At 39.1% G+C, this 23004-nt stretch overlaps 1 protein-coding gene across 4 annotated transcripts in view; it reads left to right on the top strand.

Moving 5' to 3' along the window:
- LOC105197501 (cadherin-87A) overlaps window positions 1–23004 on the top strand; it is a 216313-nt gene that overhangs the window by 150268 nt on the left and 43041 nt on the right. For all 4 annotated transcript variants that reach the window (XM_011163907.3, XM_039445780.1, XM_039445781.1 and 1 more), the window contains exon 5: window positions 15350–15567. In XM_011163907.3, the coding sequence (XP_011162209.1) occupies window positions 15350–15567 (218 nt within the window). The remainder of the gene's footprint in view (window positions 1–15349; window positions 15568–23004) is intronic.

The following is a 23004-nucleotide window of genomic DNA, read 5'->3' as shown; positions in this document are numbered from 1 at the left end:
TTTTTTCTATATTAAAAAATTTTCTCATTAAAATTATTGATTCTTATTTTTTATATCTTTGGCTCGAGTTCTATATAATAAAATAATACGCAAACGTGGTATTTCTTATTGCACAACAAACGAAATCAGGAAGAGGAAATTGTATTCGCCTCCGATTCGCCTCAACGTTGGGGAAATCAGTTTAAAAGAAATAAAATCTGAAGAAAATAAAAATTAATGAATAAACTTTTGGAAAGAGCCTGTTAAGCCTTTTATCGACTCGCAAAATTGGAATCGTGATTTTATGTGAGAAACAAAATTTCTTTGCGCTTGGTATCATCGACTAACATCGAATCGCATGCAATAGAGAACTGTCGTCTATTGTTTCCTCTAGTACGAAATTAAAAAACTAAAGGTAACTGTCTGAAAATTTATAATGATCCGATTTGCCTCGGTTTATCCTAAATGTATACGCGCAATTAATATAGCTCTGTCTCTTTACTTCATTTTCACTGTAATTAATAATGTTACAGTTTCTCTATAAAAGCAAATCCATTTTGCAGCATTTTACCAGGATATTTTTTTCCTCGATTCCACTCGCGAAGATAGGCAAAGTCAATCGAGGGAGCGTATACAGCGTATTTATATTATCTATTACTGTAGCGTGATGTCGTTCTTATGGGACACTGTCGATGAAATTCGAGCTGCGTCAAGTCGATATTGCGCCGAGCAAAGCATCGATCTCGTTTCATTTGTAATTCACGAACGCGCGCGATCTTCGCTCTCTCGCTGCTGCGTACAAGTCACCCCGATTTTTTTTTTCGAGAATTTACTTTCCGGAAGATGTTGCTTCCGAGATTTTTCAGGTATTAATTTCCCCAGGGATTGCGTTGCTCATCCAGGACTGGGGAATGCGCCATTCGTTACTGAAGTTGTTCGAGTGTGACTCATGTCCCAACTTGCGCAAAATGCAAGATGTGGCAAGATGTAGAACGCTCCAAAAGTCGTAAACTTTTTTCTGAATCGAGCTCCAGATTGTGCCGGTCGAATTAAAAAGAAATGTTGGTAGTCTCGATATCGCATAATAATTTTTTTTTACGTGTGGTTGTTGAACAATTTGGAAAAAAAAAAAATTTGCTCAACTTTGTTTTTCATTTCAATTTTATTACAAACTTTTATATGCGAAATTGTACGTTCGTCTACCACACAGCGCAAAACGCAGTTCTCTGAAAACGAAAGCGCGACTTCTGAATATCTCACCGTACGTCCGAGATAATGCGTTCGTAACAATTTAATGCCCCGAGCCTTCTAATTGTTTCACCTTTAATTCGTATCTCTAATTGGGATTAATGAACGTACGTTGATCAATGCGATCTATCGTGTTTTCCACTGATTCCAAAGAACTTCATGGGGCAGCGGGTTTCATATTCTCCCTGCTTTTCGTTTAACGCTAAATGTGACAAATTGCCTTTGCAGCGCGAGTTGAAAATCAGAGTGCATTTTTCACGGCGAAAAAAAAGCGCGGGCGTCACATCGCATTAAAAGAAAAAAAAAACGCGAGAGCGTCATTAAAAGCGATGACACTGTCAAGTTGAAAAAGCGATCAATCCCGATCGCTAAATTAAACTTGCAGGAGACGCGGCCAGATACTAGAGTTTTAATACTATCCTAGAATTACGACCGCGCGAGGAAACTTTGGTAATTTTTTAAAAGTAAGAGAACAGGCCCCGCGCGCTTCTAAGGCGCAGCGTCTTGGTAAAACGCGGTCAGCCGTAAGAAAGTTTCCGGAGCGAGACCGCGGCGCAACCTCTTTTTTTCCTCTTCTCCACTCTTTCCTTCTCTCTTTCACATTCGGTCCTTTTACAGTCGGATCCTTCGAAACGCGTCCGCAATTTCGGCCTCGCCAGTGTAATCGCGAACCCACGCGATATCGTTCCGGCCGTATTTCGGGCACGCGCTCACGAAGACCGAAGGTATTTCGTTTCGAGCTGAGAGCTGCGTATTGCTCGGGCCGATTCTAATCATTCTTCCTCGGCTCGCGAAAATTTTTACGCCTCACCGCAATTTACCGCCAAGCTCGGCAGCTCAGAAAAGTTTTCGCTATCACGTCGACAGCGGCTCTCGCGCTCGTACAGAAACTTCGCCCGCGATTCTCGTCGATGATGATGGAAGGAACCGACGACGAAGTTCAGCGCGCGTGTAATATTGCGCGTCCGTCTAACCGAAATTCATCCCGCGACAGCCAGTCAGCCAGCAGCCAGCTGAGAAATCGATATCGCCCGGTATCGCTGTCGAAAATATGCAAGACCGCATGACCGCAAGATAAATCGGGAAAGTTGCGCGGCTGCGTTGGACTTGTCGAGGGGCAAAACTTCGTAAATTGTTCATTGTTTGTCCGCTTCAGACTTTGACGTAGTGTTGACGTAGGTGGCGTAATGTTTAGAGACACTTTTGCCCCTGAGCTTACAAGACGATATCTTCGTTTTTTTTTTTTTTTTTCGTCGCAACGTTTCTCCTCGCAAGTTCTAGTACATTTCGCATATGATTTAATAAATAATGAATATGTAGAATTATAATAAATAATTTAAAAAATGAATTTAATAAGAAAAACATACGTCTAGAGAAAAGTTTCTGCGATTCAAAATTTTTTATTTTTTTAATGAAAGAAACGTGTGCGTTGCTATACAGTTAATAGAAAGTTTCTTTGATTTGAAGAAATTTCTTGGTTGTTCTTTTCATGAGAATTAAAGAAATAGTTTGGCTGTGCAAAACTATTTCTTTAATTTTAATAAATTTTTGTAAATGAAAGAAAAAAAATTAAAATAACCAGAACAACTAAATTTCTGTCAGTGCTTTCTTTGAATTAAAATTTATTTGTTTAAATCAAACAAATATTTTATTTACTTCTAAAAGATGCTAAGAGCGCTTCATGAAATAAAATAAATTTTTATTTTCTTCAATTTAAACATAACTTTTCTAGGTATAATAAACAAATACAATTTTTTTTTTGTAATGAGGACAGTTTAAATTTTTATATAAAAATGTTATATTGAAAGATATTGATGTGAAAAATGTTTAAGTATATAGAGAGAAGAGGAAGACGCTAGCTACGTGGCAGTTAACTAATAACTTCCTTGCGCTCCCAAAATCGAAAACGGAGCGCTTCGGTTAAATTGAAAAATGGTCCCCCAACAAAGTATTGCTATTTCCTCACCTGTTGTCAGGGAATTGCAATCCGCGCACGTAGCCCTCGCCGATGTGACAGGAACGGGTGAGGATTCGTACGTGATAAGGGTTCTTGGTGGCACGCGGAGCCAACGGAGGGATGGATGGAGAACGCCGGGCGTTTCTCCCGAACTAATTATTTTTGATCCCGGACGGGACCTCGGACCCGGACACACAATGGCCGACGGGGTTTCTTTTGTAACCGGGTGCGATTAATTCCGCGCGCAGCGGAACGTTACCCCGGAGACCGCTCGTCTCAGTCCAAACCCTCTCCTCTCCCCCTCTCTCCCCCTCGTCCGCCGCCCCTTCGTTCGTACCCTCTATAGGATTCCCCGACGACCGAAAAGACCGTTCACCATGCAAATCCGCGCACTGCCGCCAGGGATTCCCATTAAGGGTCTCGGACCTTTTCGGTCTGAACGACCGCCCGGACAGCTTCTTCGGGTCACGTCCTGCTCCTTTTCTGTCTGATGCAAGGACGATTCCGGACGCGCATTTATCTCGCGGCTCCGTCGCGTCGGCCGGACAGGTGACTAAGGGAAAATAGCCGGCGAGACAGTATGTAGTCATCATAGAATTCTAAAGAATAATAATGGTAATGAGCATCGAAAGAGCGGTGTCGAGATAAATTTCGAATGATATATTGAAAGCACGATGTTCAATTAAAATATCAATGTATCAAATATCATAAGAAATCTCTTTGTAAATTTAAATTTTCATGATCAAGAACGTCAATAAATGCGTGATATGTGCGTTAGCTTTCATATCAAATTTCTTGTGTAACACACACAATGGCGAGGCAAGCTTTATTTCAAATGCTTAATTTAATGTAAATATAACGGTGAATTATAGTAAGGGCCATGCATCGAGCGAATACATACCTATAAAAAATTGTATTTTCTCCAGTATAACGTAGTCATCTTTGTCATCAATGTACGAAATAAAATGCACGTATAAAACTCCGCGGTGCTGAATTTCCACGTGAATGTATCGAGCGGAAGACGAGATAAAATCAAGACTACGCTCGCTTGCCAATATTTTTTTTTATAGTATCGATAAATATCATTTGTTAGCCGCATGTCGCATCAATGCTCGCGCGCTCGCTCTGGATATCACAGTCGATAACTCACCCGCTGTCTTGCATATAATGATTTTCTAGCTCGATTTATGGATACTACTTGCTTTCTTCTCGCTACAAACAGCCGGCATAAATTCGCATTGTCGATAAACTCCGAACTACATTTGCCTCTCTCCTACGATTATTTCGTTTCCTCGGTAAACTAATGAAATAGTCGTTTTTGTCTGTTATCATCAGGGAAGTTTTTAAAAAATCCGTCCCTTTTTTCAATACGCATCCTTTTGCATTCGTTTCTTTTATTCTTTTTCTCATTAGCGAAATCCATTTTTTTTTTTAAATAAAGTTTTAGATAGATAAAATGTGAATGTAGAAAATCATTAGAATGCAATCCAACCGTTAAATATTTTTACAGTAATATTTATTTATAAATAACGTTTACTCTGTATACAACCATTTTCTACATAAAATAAATCTGCACTCGATTCGTAGTATCATTTGTAATACAAATAATTTGTACACGGAGAGAGAGCTGTTTTGCTGAAATGAAAACCTAAAAATTCTACTGAATATAAAGCAGAAAATAATTTTGTTGGATCCTCAAAATAATTATGCAGGATGTTCAAAGCTGTCAGACTGGCATTTTTTTTTTAACATTTAAAACGTATTTGAACGTCCTACATAATTACAATATTTTGCTGGTCTGACAAGGTTTTCAGCGTGTAATTAAATTTTTAGATACTTTCAGAGCAAAACTGTTCTTTTCGCTCAATGCTTTTCAAGCATCTCCGGACATGCATTTTGAACGGTTCGCGGTGATATTGTTGCATTATTGGACAACTTTGTTCTTACACCGCATCAACGACAATAACGTCGATCGCGAGGTGGCTCGCAATTCTAAACGGCGGAACGGCACGATGAAGTAACACCGATGAAATTTATCGTTGAGAATTTTGCTTCGACAACTTGTCGCGCGAGTTCTCTAACGAGCGAGATTAATGACACCGCCGTCTGAGCGGCGCTATAACGCGGGATAACAATGTGTTGTAAAACTTGTTCTGACGTGCACAGGATATAGCTTGTAACGGTATGTGAAGGTAATCGTGTCAATTATTCTTCTACGGCATTTATCTCGCGCCTTTCAGGCTTTCACAATGGCAATCCACGTGTATGATTTCGTAACGCCGCCATTGATTCCGAGTTCCATTCACTGATATCGGAAATGTATCGGAATACCTGTATCGCGAATACGTATATCCCCGGCCCTTTTGTCTATAGCCGGGTCCCGTCGATTCCCGACGATAAATTGTATATGAAGCTCGTAGAAGCGAATAGATTTGATTCCCGGGCTGTCAGATAAGCGAAATTCATGGCGGCTTCGAGAGACGGGGAGAACGAGAGCGCGATTGCATCGACAATTTATTTTCCTATACTCGCAATAGAATCCATGTAAGTAGTACGAGTCGGCCGCGATGCCGGCGCTGAACCCTTCTTGGCGTACCCGCCAGAGCGTTCTGACTTATGCATCAAGCCGCTGCACGTACGTACGTACGCCAACGATGGGAGATGCTCCGCAGAACATACATGCGCCCGCGACGTTGGAAAGTAATATAGTAATATCGCAACGAATGATGAATTACGAATTACGAGAATATATATGTATATTTTTTTTTTTTTTTACAGTAATTCGATTCTTATTGAAATCGTAATCCAAAAATGATATCGCGCAACAAAAGAGAACTACGTTTCCCCGGATGTAAAGCGTCTGGAGATCTCGCGGGGAAACCGACGCAATATCGCGGCACGACCAAGCCCTCGCTCGCTTTCTCACGAGGAAAAGGCGGAAGGGCTGCATCTCGAAGTGGCTGCATTCCCACGGCATCGCTCATACGGCTGCAGCAAAATCTCTCGGAGTGCCTCCGCCATGCCGGCGCATATAAGGGGCTGCAGATACCGCGTAAAACGCCAACCTACCACATTTATCCTCGAACTTCGGATCCACGCGGCGACGTGGCGCGGGGCGCGAGCTTTCAAGGGAATTGCATTAACAAGTCTAAAATAATTCTCCGGCAGCCTTACCGAGATCCCAATAAGAATCCCGTCTCCACCTCATTTCTTTTCTCGTAGCTCTGCCGTTTCTCTCTTTCCCTTTTCTATTTCGTTGAAACGACAAGATGACTCTCTTGATTGCGAAAAACGATAGTGCAATTATGTTCGTGTTAGCAAAATAAAAAAATATTAATGACTAAAGATATCAAATACAGGGGATGGACGAAATAATGTGAACGTCTGGGAAATGAACTATTTTTTCTATTAATTAGAAATTTATCTATCATCTTTGACACAGATTTTATTCTTGTTTGGAATAAGGCTATAGCCAAGTATTGTATACTATATATACAATATTGGCATAGCATCAACGGGATATTGTATTCGTCTTTTAGCAAAGCATCTCTCAGTTAATTATGTAAATGATTGGAGAAAGAAATTCTCACTATTTTCCAAAATTGCCCTCGGTTCTTTAAAACCTCAACGTTCTTCCCAAGCAACGTAACTGCTTGACTTAAGTATTATCAAGGCATTGTGAGTGGTTTTGAAAAAGGCACATTAAAAAGAGATATTTTCTTCTCCAGTATCTCTTAAGTATCTTTCAATATTTCTTAAAAGGTAGTCTGCTGGGAGAATGATGTAACATAGATGACTATTTAAACATCGTATGACTTTATTCCGGACAAGAATAAATTCTGTAATGAGAAGACAAATGCGACGAATGAGTTCTTTTATTAATAAGTATCGTATTTCCCTCAGATGTTATTTTGTCTCCTGTACACTCGACGTTTATAGCATTTATTTATTCGCCTACCGTTTCCGTCACAAGATATTTAACGTCGAAAAAGACAGCTTTAGCCTCTATATTGTGTTACGATTATTTGTTACGTCAGAACACGAAATACCAACGCTATTGTTATTCCATTTTCGTTCTTCATGTATATTCATCATCCAGCGCAAAAGTTTGGGCACTGTCTTGCCTTACGTTTTCCCCCTATCTATACCCTCAGTATCCATTTATCTTTTTCTTTGCTCTCTCCGCCTTTTTTATTTGCGCTCCTCGCAGCCAGTTTCGGCGGAGCACTTTGCTCGATGGCGAGACGCGGCAGAGGACGGCCGCGCGTCCTCCGAAAATCCGATTTCTGTCACGAGCGAGCTTAAGGCGATCGGTCGATATCGCGGGATTACTTGTGTAACTGCGGAGTGCTACAGCCGAAAGATTACTCTCGGCTTCCGTGCCGGAATGGTCATTTTTCGAGATAGACGTCGGAAGCGCGCGCGCGCTGTTTATCCAATTCCCTCTTCTAATGCGCCGGACGTTCTTTGGCTAATGGCGCGGCAGGATCGCGTGGCGGTAGCTTCATCGAATACCAAACGGGTCTTCTCGTGTTTCAAGGATAAAGACCCTTGCGCCACACAGGCGGAAACGTTAAATATCGAAAGAGCGAAAGGCCGAAGGAGTCGGCACATCGTCAGTTCGCGATACTTTACGAAGAAAGTACAACAATATAAATTCACACAAAGGAGCGCGGAAACAAAAAGCGCGTCCTTTATTTTTTTAAATTTGAATTCAGTTCTGTTTAATTTGAAATTGTGTATTGTAATGAAGAAACGTCAAATATTGTTCGCGAAGTAACGGATTTATCGCGCGATCTGTTTATTAGCGGTAGAGCACCGCGAGCTATCGGTACGGCGGGCGCCGCCGTTTAATGCCAGCTAATTTATTCCAGGCTTTAAATTCCGACTTTCCACGGTTTCGCAGGAATTTGTGAAAACCAGAAGTAACGAAACAGAAGGGGGATATCGCGCGCGATGAATTAATTGTTGGACATCTTAGCGGTGCGATAACACCGGAGGAACCTGTTAATTTCCTGCCGTCGCTGAAAATACGGCTATTTTATGGTAATTAATCTCGAGCGATGTTACAGGGTTTTTATATCTTAATTATGCATCGTCTCGACGCGCAATATATTTCGGCGAACATTACTATAAAGCTATAAATTAATTGATTCCACAGTATCTATATTCATTGATGTTAATTATATATCAGTTACAATATTAACTTATCATTTTGTAAAACATGAGCGTAGATAAAGAAAAGTTTTCGTTGGCGATATTAATTTTTGGAAAGCTGAAAAGTTGTGCTACAGATAAATGTGTTGTTTTTTTTTTATCGATGTAGTACGTAGAGTTTTTAAAACATCATTTTACGTCACTTGGTTTTTTTTTTTCCTAGGAAACGTTAAAAGCTGTCACCGTTCATGACAGTTCACATCGAGAGCACGAACGCAAGAGAGATTGCTTCTATTTAGATTACCACGTATATTACTCGGAATGTATCCATCGAGGAAATTAATTGAATATCCGCGATTCCGTCCGCTGTGGATTCTCCAAGCTTGTAGAAGCGCGGATCCACACGTTTCTCAGATAGAATCCACCAGAGGTGGATCTATCTTGTCATATAGACAGTCTGGCATGTTTGACTCAGATGAAATGAAGCTAATGGCCCTTGCCTTTATGCCATGCGGTTTGCCCTTCCTTTAGGATCACACGAATCCTCAAAGTGGTAGACGGAACCAATTTCTAATAGTTCTTTTCATCTTCTATCTTTTAACGCGCGTACCTCTGCACGAGATGGGCGAGATAACAGTCCATTCGTATATTTAAGATTTATCTTCGTATTTCGACGGAGCTCGATTTTCGCCGAGCGGGTTAAATTATATTAAACTCGAGGTAGACGAAATTTTTTTATTAATGTGTCATTATTGCATTACCTGCATATTTCCGAATCGGATTTAATTTACGAAATGTCACGCGGCTCTTCCATACTTAGAATGCGCTACAATAGGAAAAAGAAACCAATAATAAATTAACAGTGTCCAAGAAAAATCGATAATTTACTGTGATAGGAGTAAAATCGATTCCTCGTGGAAGGATACGATACATTACGATAAAAACGGTCCCCCCGACCGATTGGGATCGATATTTATCAATATTATATGCGTGCACCAGGTTTCTGTGTTAGCGAAGATTTATTTTCGCGCAGTTCAATTTCCGGACAACGACCTGCGTTAGATTTCGCTGGTTTCCATTTTACGATATCACATTAATCTTCCACATTATAGTTACTCACATCTTCACGATGCTCATTTTCAACTTACGATGGACAGCTAATAATTTATTGCAATGAAAATAGGTAATATAATATTTATAGGTAATATAACATCGTTGAATTACACCGAATTTTAACGTGAATATATTTATTATTAGTCTCATGAATTATGCTGTACCATTATTAAGATTAAAGCTATAATTTTACTACGCTAAATTATAATTTCCGTAATTAAATTTTGTAAAATTATTAAATTTATAATTTTACATCCACACGTATTCCTAATATTAACTTATGAATTTTAATAAACGCGGATATTTAATAAAATTTTATTCCCAAAGTGGATTTGGTACACGGCGCGGTGGTGGTCTCTCGGTAAAGCTCCGGTTCCAGGCGATGAGAAGTACAGATGCGTTTATTTGAGGATACATTGCCGACTTTAAAGTTAATGGCGCGACGAGGGACAGAACGACCGACAATAACGTGGTTTATGTGAAGAGAGCGAATCGTAAGTGCGCCTAGGAGGCGCAATAAAAAGGGGCTCACAACGCGAAAATTGTTCCTTATCGCTCGCGCGCGAAGGGTTGTCGCTGGAAAGACGATTCGGAAATGGAGAAGATTAGCGAGCGGGGCGGCTGGAAAGAGGCGGGCCAAGACAGAGTCTGCCGAGGTGAGATCGCAGCCCCGAGCTCTTCGCGATTGCGTCGAGTTCAACCTCGAAGAGGAGAACGGCGCACGGCGAAAGAGCGGTAGTTATCTAGTTTTTCGATTTCCGTCAATCCCCTATAATAAGTGGTTTTTTTTGCGACCCCTCGAGGAAATCCTCGCGGCGCCGATTATTCCGCGAGTTTTCGCGCAATTAAGATGACAATTACACCCGGAATTACGGCCGCGATCGCGCGAAGCGGACTCTCTCAGCAAATTTTGACGACTCGCGAGACGCATAATTGTAAAGGCGTAAAGACACCCTGAAAAAAGAATTTGGTAATAATTATGAAACGTTGAGTGAAAAAACGTCAGTATTTGATTAATATAATTATATTTGATTAAAATAATTTGATTTTTCTGAATATCTAGCAAGCATGATCAAAATTAGTAATATTTATTAAACATTTAGAAAAGTAAAATTATTTTTAGCTATATTAAGCAAATATTTAATTGGCATTATTTCACTCAACGTTTGGTAACTATTATCAAACTCTTTTTTTTCAATGTGTATTATCACTGAAAGAGTCACTAATAAAAATGTAGTACTATAAATCAATAAGATGAAATAATTAGTAATATCAATGAGATGTAAAATGATATTTTTACTGAAAATCCATGAATTATATTAATTATGATTTCCAATAAAATCCTTTTATTGGTTTCATCAGTAATCGGGCTGGTTCAAGAGAGTGACGTAGAAAATCGTTACAGACAATCTAAAATTTTTACTCCCCGGCGCTCAGATCCACGTCATTTGCAGTGAATTAATTAACGTTTTCAAACGTAGTCGACGTAGAAAACAATTTTCTTTTTCATACAGAGCATAAAAATATTCCTTCAGTGGCGGTCTTTTGATCTTGGCGCGAAATAGGGGCAAGATGTAGCGACGATCCGGAAAAATGTCGGTCGAAAGTTCAACGATTAATTCGGAGGCGGCCGAGACACGCGGGGTGTCGCGAAACGGTAGTTAGCTACTGAAATTTATGGTAATTCGGTTATTTGCGTCATTCGCGATGCTCGATACCGACCGTCACTCGCGTGCGCCCGCGCTCAGAGAAAGTTCGGTCCGCGTCATTCTCGAATCCCTTATTTGAATTTACAAAATGCGTTTGAGAGAAAACTTCCACGGGAAAAAGTTACTGCCGCCGCTTCTCTTTTGATGGATCAGGGAAAATTTGTGCGTACAACCGTCGCGGTTTCCGGCAGTCTTACTTCTTCGATGCGCCGCGTCGCGCCGGCGGGACTTTCAGCATTAGACTTCGCTTTACCTCCCCTGACGAACTTCTTGGAATCACACTGAATCATGAATCTTCTTTCCGTTATTCTGTACTTGCAGCGTCGTAAGAAATCAAAACGACTCTCGCGCAAGAACATTCGTATTTTTTTTTGTTTTTTTTTTTTTGTATCAATCTCTAATCTTACACTGAGAAAAATATCCGAAGAATAACGATCGGATTATCCCATTAACAAACGGATAAGTAACAAACGGATATTTTCGATTATTTAGATCGGAATATGCAGAAATAAATGGATAATCCGTTTAAAAAGTGACGGATAGTTATTTTTTAAACGGATTATCCGTTTATTTCTGCATATTTCGATCTAAATAATCGGAAATATCCGTTTGTTACCTTTTAATGGGATAATCCGATCGTTATTCTCAAGACATTTTTCTCAGTGTATAATTAATGTAATTTTTCAAGATTAATATTTAAGATTAATATTAATTACATAGCATGAGGGCATTACAACCAATCAATTCTGTGGAACATCTTCTTTTCTGTTTTAAATTTGGCGTGTCGAGGCCTCTAATTTAAAGCCTCCGATTGGAAACCTCGAATTTGAAGCCTCTAATTTGAAGCCTGCGTTTCCGATTGGTTTTAATTTTGTTAATTCAATAATTACTCAATTGTTTAGTTGACATAAATATAATGCTTGAATAAGTGGTTAATTATTATAATTCTTAAATTAATTAATTGTATAATTGTTTAATACAAAGAAACAAAGCATATCGCTTTCTGGAAAAGGCATGTAAAGTTATGACAGATATTTCTTGAAGTTTAAATAGATTTTGAAGAAGTTTATTCAAACTTCCAGAAACACGATTATCACCTTTACGTGCCGTGCCTTTTTTGCTGTTACGTTGCCAATTTGTAGAAATGTGCTTTAATAAAAAAGTTCTTAATGCAATTTACTTTCAAAAAGCAAAGAATAAAAAGCCAAATATCGCGTCTGCGCAACTTTTGGCATGCACCAATATAATAAGTTCCTTCATTTTTTTTATCTCTTTCATTGCGCAAAACTCTCCCATCTACTCCAATCTATAAAAGGAATCGTAAAACTATTACTTTACTATTGCTGTACTTTTGATAGAAATAATATCGTTCGAATATGACGACTCTGCTCTAACAATTTAATTTGTAATTCTTTAAAAGTCGTTAGCTTGGCGATAATTTTGCACTTTTTATTCGCGGCACGATCTATCCTAATTGATTTGCAAATGTGCATCTTTCGGATGAGGTCTTTCGTTTTGGGTCAACGATATTGTATTGCAGCGAGTGCTTTGCCGCACGATTTTCCTATTTATAAGCCGCGCGTGCAATTCGCATAAAAGTCTGGACTCGTTACGACGGCGTCGTACGACCCGTCGCATAATGGCAAAAATTCTAAGCGACTGTCGTGAATCTGCGACGGTGACGGCAATGATAACCTCGAAGAAAGGAAAGAGATCGCGATTGCATATGACGTTATCCCTTTAACGATTATCGTTGTTCCTTGAAGAGAGTCCTTTTCGTCGTTGTCGTCATTTTGGGCGTTGTTACGAGAGAGAGAGAGGGGGGGGGAGGAAGGGGCGGAAGAAAAGAAGAGAGAGGAAGAGTGAGGCGCGGAAAGTCGCAGCTGCAGTCCCGCTGCAGCAGTATCCTCCCGTCGAATGGGGCCCGTAAAAAAGTATAGCGAGCCCCGTTGGCCGGTCTTAAAACCCGCGATGTATCTATTACGTCCGCCACAATTTCCGGCTAGAAGCTGCGGAAGTTCGGAAAGAAGTTTCCGTGGCTGCGGGGGCCACTTCGTACGACCCAACTTGGTAATAGTTTTACGACTTTTCGGGCTTACGGGGTCGAGCCCCGGTGCTCGCGTCGAATTAGCGGCCTGGAACCTCCGGGCTCTTTTGAGTCCCGAGGTGCCGTGACCCACCGCGAACAAAGCTCATCCAACGTTTCCCGGGAAAGAGGCGATTGCACCGGGTGTCCCATCACTGATTCCGTTCTTTTCATTCGCTGATACTTTGATTACGGTATTTCCTTTTATATTAGCTTTTACGCTACGAAAACATAATGAAAGCGAGATAAAAAGGCAAATATTATTGAAAAAAGAAAACGAAAATGAAAAATATATGCTTGAACTTGGCATGAAAAGTTCAATTTATAAACACAGTAAAAATATAATTTCATTTAAAAAAATTAGGAGGTACTTTAAAAATTATTAAATATTTTAAACACTTAAGTAGACCGTTATAAACTATATTAAAACTATAAAAGTTTTACCTAAAACATTTTTCTCGACGTTTCGTTGATAATTGCTTGTAATCAAATATAAGCGATGAGTTATTTTATCTTTAAATCTCAAATTGGATACGTATAAAAAAAATACGTGTCTCTATATTTGTGTTTAATAACATATTTCAAAGGTTGGCATTCATAGTTGGTCTTTATATTTAAGATCGTCTCAAGCACTACTTTAAGATGTCATGAACCAATTACAAAGTTGTATTAGCAACTTGAGACGATCTTGAAGTAAGAATTGACTGAATGTCGGCCGACTCGAAAGGAAACTCGAATTGGTTCCCGGACAGAGTTGTGACAGATCCTTTGCAAGTCGATTTGACATTCAGTCGATAATTTGTCTCTTAGATTAAAAAGTTGGTTCAACCATTTCGATTCGCTCTGTTTCAACAATATTATCTGCTTAAGCATTTAACGCGAATATTGGAAGAAAAAAAGAAATCATAAGAGAAATACTGTTTACGTGAGAAATAATGACATTTCATTTATAATGCGCAACGCAAAGTATCGACATTTAAATTTGTTTCTCTTTCTCTTTCTCTCTTTGGAAAAAGCATGTAATATAAATGCTTTTCTTAGATATGAATAATTCGATAGTTTCTTCTTTCGCAGAGAAATACAAGAGTTATTAGGTTTTAAGCTCGAGAATCCGTTTCCCGAAGCATTTGTCTTTTGTGACAAAGCATCCGCCTCTTTTGTTCTCGTCTTTAAACGATATAATGATATAATGTGATATAAGAACTTGGAAAGCCCCTCTGACGACGCGATATATTTTCTTGTTCAACGCACTGAATTGGGATTTCCGTATTGATTGCGTCTGTCGCAAAAGGAGCATGAAAACACTAAGCTCCGGATCTTGGAGCGAAATTGATTATCGACAGGTCCGGCAGGCGATATGGGTGGGCAAAAATCGATTTCCGCGCAACGGATACATCAATCATAATCTACTTAGCTCGTGTAGCCTTAATCATCTAAATCGATCCAACAGCATTTATGCACAATAGATGTGCGACCAACGGCTCGATGTACGTACATAGCGATTGAATTTACCGACTAACATCCGGTGACCAGTACCCAGGTCCTGTGATTACTGTATCATCTCTTCACGTTAAACACGGAAAGCAGAAGTTTTAAACATACCGATGCGTCGCAGATGGAAAAAAAAGGAATATGTTTGAGGTGCCAAGTAAAATAATTGGCATCTCTGGACGCGGGAAGCAATAACGATGCGAGTTGCGACAGTTCTCTTATTCTTTGACTTTACTTTTTTTTTACGACGAAGATGTATTTTAATCTACAAGTTAAAATTTTATAAAAATGAATTAGTGATGAATAAATAAGGCTTCTTGTATTTTGCATTTCCAAGACTTTATCAATTCTCTTACATTTTTTTTCCCGAGTTTAACAACTTAGAAACACACTTCGGTATATTCGCGAGGGTAACTTTTGGGACACCCTAAACATTTCGTTTCGAGCGAACGCAGCTTGCAACATGTAAGGGGAAGTTAACGAGAGGAATAAATAAACCTGCTGAGGTAACATAGGAAGGGATTTCGCGGGCGTGTGAGTGATCAATATATGTATGTAGAGCCAACAATGGAAACTCGAAAACAAACGTTTCTTTTTTTGTTGTTCCAGCGGGTAACAACGTGAACGAGCCACCTATCTTGGAGGCCGGGGGATACCCCACGGGCTTGCCGCTCTCGGAGTCGACCAAGGTCGGGACGGAAGTGTTCGTCCTGAAGGGCCACGATCCCGAAGGATCGCCGGTGAAATATGGCATACAACTCACGGACCATTTCGTCGTCAACCCGCGCACCGGTGTCATCACTCTGGCGAAGCCGCTCAATCGCGAGGTAAAACATCGTTCGATTCAGACGACTGGCGTCCTTATCGGACGGAGTGCTTCTACGCAAATTGCACGCTGCCCTTATTTGAGCGACGGATGCTCGTCCTATCTCGCTCGCGGTACTCTAAGCTCATATTGCAATATCTTACGCGCGACTTCACCGACATCATTTGTCTCTGGCAGTTTGCTTTTTGTACTTGTCTCCTGCTAGATCTCAAACCTCTTTCTTCCCTTTTGTTTCTTCTCTCTCTCTCTCTCTCTCTCTCTCTCTCTTTCTCTGTTAGAAAAAGAAGAAAAAGATTATTGATGCATAATATATAAATGTAATAGCCATTTTCTTACAAATCTCGAATCTCAAAAGCAATTGATGGAAATAACTCGTCCCATTCCTCCCCGTCGTCTTATTTATAGAACAGAATCTTTTCAACTTTATTCTTCATGTATACATCATCAATACGTATTGTCAATCACATTTGGTAGTATCACAAAAAAAAAATCAAACAAAAAAATGTTTAGTTAAAAGTTTAGCTTTTGTATCGGTAAATGCAAATAATTTAGATAATTTGCGTAATGAAAGTAATTTAGGTTGATGTGATTGTCACGAAATTTTTTGTTTAAATTCGGGTTGGAATTAGAAGCCGATTGAGAGAAAATTAAAATTAACCAACCAGAGTTATTTCGGGAAAACTGATTACAAATTTATTCATCCGAACATTCCTTTCTGCTCTTGTTAAATTCATCCTGTTTAGCAGAGTTCCTTGTAGTACATGCTATATTTACGTCACTTATACTACTTATACCACTGTAAAGTAAACAGCGTCATGAATACTGCTTATAAGGTTCATGCAACTACTTAGGCGCTAAGAGGACACGCTTGAGTTCGTAGACAGTGTCGTCTTATCTCCCGGCACGTCCCGGTACACCTGAGAAGGGCAGGGAACAAGTAATTAGTTATTATCAAACATACTTAACAGCGAGAATATTAAATACCTGCCGTTGTGCGAAATAGCATGAGTTTAATAATTTAAGAATAAAAATCATATATTAAAATTTGCGATGTATTTTAATCCCCGCCCGTGATTTCGAAATAAAATTACTCGAGCGAATACTAATTCTGCTCGCTTTTCATAATCTTATGTTTACCAGAGATGACCGAAGAATTATTTAATCATTAATCCGATAAACAAACCGATTTTTCGCGCATCTTCCCTTTCACAAAGCCGGGGTTCCAAATCTCATTTCCACAAATTCTCTTCTTTTCTCCCCACCAGCACAGATATATAAATATTTTGTTAATAATTTTTTCGTAATGCTTGCAAAATATTTATTTGTTGGATTATTCGGCATGTTATAATGATCATTACATATACGGTTCTTTTGTAAAACCGCCCACGCGATCGATAACAGTGTTTCCGTGACACACACACACTCGTATCCGATTACGTTTCGGAAACGGTGCATCATTGATTTACAGGAATTTAGGTTCAATTACCATTGATCACATTTTCGAATCATAAATATTAACGCGAGCCTAATCAATTCGAATATGCTGTTTGAGCATCAATGGAATCGAATATAGATCGGATGTGCGACAACTTTTTTATTCATGTGATTTCACGATAATTCGATCTTCATGCATTCCTGCGCTTCTGAAATAAGCGTATTATTATTATCATTGTGACTGCATATTTGTCGCGCGAGGAGAGCAAAAAATTGGTTGACGTCTGATCGTCGTGAATAATTTTTCCAAGATACATTTGTTCACAATTTTGCACCTGTATCTTTAGCGATCGAACGAAACGCTGTATTGAAGATAGGATCTTTAGATATTTTAGGAAGTTATATTTTTATATCGGATTCGCCTGACCGCGTTCGCTAAAAATAACGCCGCGGACTACAAACGATTTTGGATATTTCGCGCGAGCCATCTGCTCCGCGCGGCCGGATTCATCTCCGCTGCAGCAGCAACAGCAGCAGCAGTAGCACTCGATACGGTCGCCATCAATTCGGAATAGGGGCCTGTCAACCTCGAGCGCGAAACAAATATCGGAAATTTTCCGTCGCCGAACTTGTCCGCGGCGAATTCCCAGCCGCGTCCGGTCGCGTCGCAATCGGCTGCGTTTGTGCACCGGTGCACTCGCTGACGGTCAATGCAATTAATGCGATTACGATGTCCCGGGAACATAATGCGACTGCTGCGCGCGTATACGTGGATTTTCGTACATTGACCTATCTCGGCGCCGATCCTCCATTGATTTAATCTAGCTAAATAGGTTCGGGACGTATTCGCACGTGCCCGCGCTGATTTCCGAATGCGTGTGTAATGCGCATTAGGCGAGATGCGCCCCACGTCCCTTTCACGATCGAAATTAATAACCGGTTACACGCACACGCGAATCTAATCTCTCTCTCTCTTGCGACAAAGCTGTTCATGTACAAACGCATGACGAAATCTGCTCCGATGAAATTATCAACGGGAATAATTAATCCGCGCAACTTTTGTTTGCGACGAGTGTGTTGGTTCGAAATCTACAAAAAGCCAGAGCTTTGCTGATTACAAATATATTTTTCTACCTTGCATCATTAAATATTGAAGATTCCAGATATAAATTCTAACCCAAATAAATTGACATCTGATTAAAAATATTTTTATACCGGATGTCAATTTATTAAAATTTTACAATTGTATTTCACTACATAGACGAAACTGCTTTATTAAACGTTCGTATCTTTTAATATCGTTAATCAGGGATAATTACATAATTCATTTTAACCGACGGCTAATGAGGGCCAACCAAGTAGGTCAAAGCGTTCCGTCTAAATAGTGAAATACAATTTTAAAGTTTTAGTAAATCGACATCCGCTATAAAAACAGCTCGTTTATTTGGTCTGGATTAGACATTTTATTTTGCAAATACGAGCAACGTTCTTATTATTAGTAAAGAATCAAATTTAAACTGAATCCTTCAGTTAAACGACATTTTGTTATTTTTGACTTCTATGCGTTCTGTCGAAATTTTATTATTTTATCACAAAGCGTAGTGATATTATCACAATATAGTTGCAAGAACAACTCCTTAATCAATTCAACTTTCTGGTTGAATTACTCAGTTTTAAAGCAAGCAGCGTCTATATTAACGTGTGTGTGCGCACTTATTAAGTAATAAACAAAATTTGAGTTGAATTTATCACTGACACGTCGAGTAGGAGCAGTGGCAACTTATAAGAATGATTTAAAATAACTCAAATTAGATATATTCGACACTACACTGAGAAAAAAAAATCGAAATATTCAGAAGCAAATGTTACTTGTGACATTTTCATCGATATTTATTAGTTATCAGAAAATTTATTTGTGATAACAGAATATATACATTTCTATGAAATACATCTCATTTATGTAAACCATATGTTATTTTTCTTGTCAAATGATTTATTTGCTAGAATTAAAATTTTATTTCGCCGTATTCCTTAATATTTATTTTAAAATACGTTGATATCATATATTTATTTAATTTGCAACTCTTTCTCTTACTGACGCAATTATTTTGTTTGTCTAACTATTATTTTTATATTATATATTTGAATGAAATAAATTCATATCTTGCAAATACATTTTTAAATATCTCTTTCTCAGTGCACAGAGTATGAAAAACAAAATTTTATATTAAACCAGTAACATTTACTTGTTTGACGTAAATAAATTATTTGAATAATATTAATAACATTTTTATTTGAATCGAGCATGAATCTTTTCTATCGCTGTATGGACTTAACGGTGTATGTGAGATGAAAATACAATCTCCTAAATAGCAGGCGATATATCCTTCCATACGAGTAAAGAAGGCGATTCCTCATGATGGTAGAATCTTTTTTGTTCGTGCCAACCACTTGTCGCGTACTGTATCTACCGCCATCGTTAAAGATTCGGCAAACCGGCGACTTTCTCGTCTCCCTGGGGCGCGTCACGCCACTGACGGGTGGAAGTCGTGAAAAATCGGCGGCGATAAAGTTCGTTCGCGAGGAAAGTTTCCGAGTCCCCGGACCGCAAGCCGACGATACAGTAACCGGTGGCCGATCGTAGACACACATTTGGAAGTTCGGAGTCCCCCGTTCGCTCGCGCCACGTTTCACCCGCAATTTTGCGAACAACATATCACTCCATTAGACTTTCTTGGGTTAAGTCAGATTGATTTTGACACGCGTAAACGCATGAATCTCTGAGCTATATAGGGTAGATACTTTTTTTATCGCTACGTCTAAAAAAAAATACGTTATAAAATATGACATATTTATTTAATTTTTAACTCTTTTTGTTACTGACACTATTATTTTGTTTGTCCAATTATTATTTTTATTTTACATTAAATTCGATTTTTTACGTAACATTATCAGTGACAATTTCTTTTATTAATTTCACTACTTATATATATATATATATATAAAATTAATTCATTAATATTAATTATACTCCATTGAAAAAAAATTGTTAATTAAAATTTTCAACTTGATTAAATTTCTTCAATTCAAGTATTAATATTTAAATTAAGTATATAAATGCTTAAATTAAAGTTCAAGTATTTTATAAACTTCGAGTTGAACACACAAATACTAGAACTGAAAAAATTTAATCAAGTTAAAAGATTTAGTCAATTTAACAATTGTTCTTCTCGGTGTAATAACAACAAAATATTGTGTTTCTATTTTCGTGCTCCCTTATACATTTTGTTTTATCAATGTTCGTTTCTTTTCTTACGTACAGTGCAAGCAATTTGGATTTTCGTTTTAATAACAAAGCGTTTTACGCGCCTTTGAATCCGCCTCTCGGCGAAGCAAGGGGAGAATTCGCAAATTGCAGTGGCTCAAGATACATGACGTTCGCGCTTCGCGAAGGAAAAATTAGCCGAAGCACGTGCAAAATTCACTTGAAGTTACAACGTGAAGGGATTTCCGAGTTCATTTGAATACGTCTAATTATCTCGGAGAAAAAAGAAGGTGGAGGAATGGAAAGTGTTTTGCGGAAACCTGCTCAACAATTTCTCATCTAGCGTCGAAAAACTCGCGTTCCGCGTTTCAGTGGAACAGTTCATTGGCATATTGACCGAATCTAATTATCGTCGCGCTTTACAATTCGAAAATTACGAGCATTGTACTCGACTGTCGCCGAAATATTCGCCATCATTATGCACGTGCAACTGCATTTATTGTTGTTTTTGACAATAGTAGATGATTACTTGTCGTGGCATTGCACCGCACACAAATCGATATTAACGTGTTTACGTTTCGAGCTGTGTCACAAAAAACATCGATGAAATTGAAGGAATACGTTAACTATATATGCATTAACATAGAATAATATGCGTTAACAAAAAAAATGAGAATATGTGTAATATATGTGTATACCGCTCACGCTACGTGATGACTACTCATAAAAAAATAATTATTTTCAGGGGGTGGAAAAGAGGTATCGAGATAGCGCGGGTAAATCGATTATCTAAAGCTCGCTCGTTTGATACCAACATCGGTAACCCTTTTTTTTACATTTCGTTCCTAGTATCGTATTTTCGTATTTTTTTTTTTATTTATTTTTTTTAGTAGTGTATCGGGACGCGAGTCTTTTGATTGCGGCATCGAAATAACGGGCGTAAAAATCTCGGCATTCGTTGGGATTAATCGAAACTGTACGCCGAGTACAAAGGCCGCAGAGAAATCGCCGGTTATTTTGATTCCCCTTTAGTTTCTGATGGACAGCAGCGCATACGAAAACAAACGTTTCGTTAACGTTGTTTCGCGGAAACAATCGAGGCGGAAAATCGCGACGCTACTGGAACGCACCTATCGCTCGAAGGGTAGCGCTCCCTCCCGCTCGTGCAGGCCGCAATGGACCGACATCCGATCATGCGAATTACGGGATTCTCGCTTTTCGCGAGAAGAAAGTAACGCGGTGTCCGTAACGCGGTGTCTGTAACGTCGCGCAAACACGAACTGAAAGCGATTACCGCACGCCGCCGCCGGCGAATCCCTCTGAGGGTTTTCACGGCGGACTTAATTGCAAAAATATCATCTCCGCGCGGAATGGAAGCGATGGCGTTTCGCGTCCCGTATGGCGTGGCGATAATTTTTACACGAAAATTCGCGATATACAAAATTGCACAAAATGTACTTGCGCCATTGTTATACCTAGCCGCGCCAAGTGTCGCGGAATTGCGCTACATTAGCTTAGCAACTCTCCATAACGCGGAGACACATCACAATACGAGGTGGATATTCCCTTCTCAGGAATCCCGCTCGTGAGATCGTTAGCTGCGAGTTATACTATCTTCTTGCCGAGGAAGGCTGAAGTAACGTAATTGTAACACGCCGCAGGTAAATGGGTGAACGGCGCTCGCATTCCCTTTTGCGAATTTCATCATAGATCGCTATCGAATTTAAACGAGATTATACGGAGTCTCCCGAAACACCATTAAAGTTAAGATGAGACATTTTAAATTAAATTAAGTTTTTAATTTAATTTCGTTTTAATGCGTACAAGACGAGATGTGCATGAAAAATTACACGATGTTAAAAAAAAGTGGAAATACGCAAATGATTATAATATTCTGCATAGGCGTAAATCTTTTTTTTTTTTTACGTAAATTAAATACGAACGGGGAAGACTACACTATTAAATTGTAGCGTCGAATTCTACCCAATTTGAGTTATTTCTGATCATTCTTATAGGCTGCCATTGTTCCTATTTAAACTAAAACAACAAAGTTAAACAAATTAACTGTCAAAATGATAAATTTTACTTAAATTTAATTTATCGACATAATTTACTTTAAAAGCAATTTAACCATAGAAATGGGTCGATTAAACGCGGTTGTCCTTTTAATTACATATTTTGTGTTAAAATAATAAATTTCGGCACACGTAGAAGTTGAAAATAACAAAGTGTTATTTAACTGAAGAAATTTATTGAGCTTTGATTCCTTAATATTTAACACTGCATTATATGCTATAACGCGGAAAGAAGCCGTTAATTAATAATTAGTACACGTTGATAAGCAATAATCAATTTGATTGTGTTAATTATCCTCTCTATGAGGTCTGGTCGACCAATTAAACGAAGGCTAACGTAAATAACGTTGATAGCCACGGATAAAGCGTGGCTGTGGCCAACGATGTCAACCGTATGCAAATACGCATCGCGGCCGTGCTCGCGACGATGACAGATCCAGGCCTGTCGGTTGTTTAACAAAGTTTTATCGCAACGTCACATGTTATTATGGCCACTCGCAACCACCATTCCTCTTCCTCCCCGAGCGCGTTTGTCAAGCGCTCGAAATGAACGGGCCTGTACAGAGCAATAAAGATAACTGCTAATTCGCCGCTCGTCCGGGCTCGCCAGTTGCTGATCGAGTGCGATCGGATCGCAACCCGATTACGTCGTGGACAGCGTGAT

The sequence above is a fragment of the Solenopsis invicta genome, chromosome 2, assembly GCF_016802725.1.
Source record: "Solenopsis invicta isolate M01_SB chromosome 2, UNIL_Sinv_3.0, whole genome shotgun sequence".
In the NCBI taxonomy this organism is placed as follows: domain Eukaryota; kingdom Metazoa; phylum Arthropoda; class Insecta; order Hymenoptera; family Formicidae; genus Solenopsis; species Solenopsis invicta.
The sequence above is the reverse complement of the archived record's forward strand: the minus strand, read 5'-3'. Positions and strand labels throughout refer to the sequence as shown.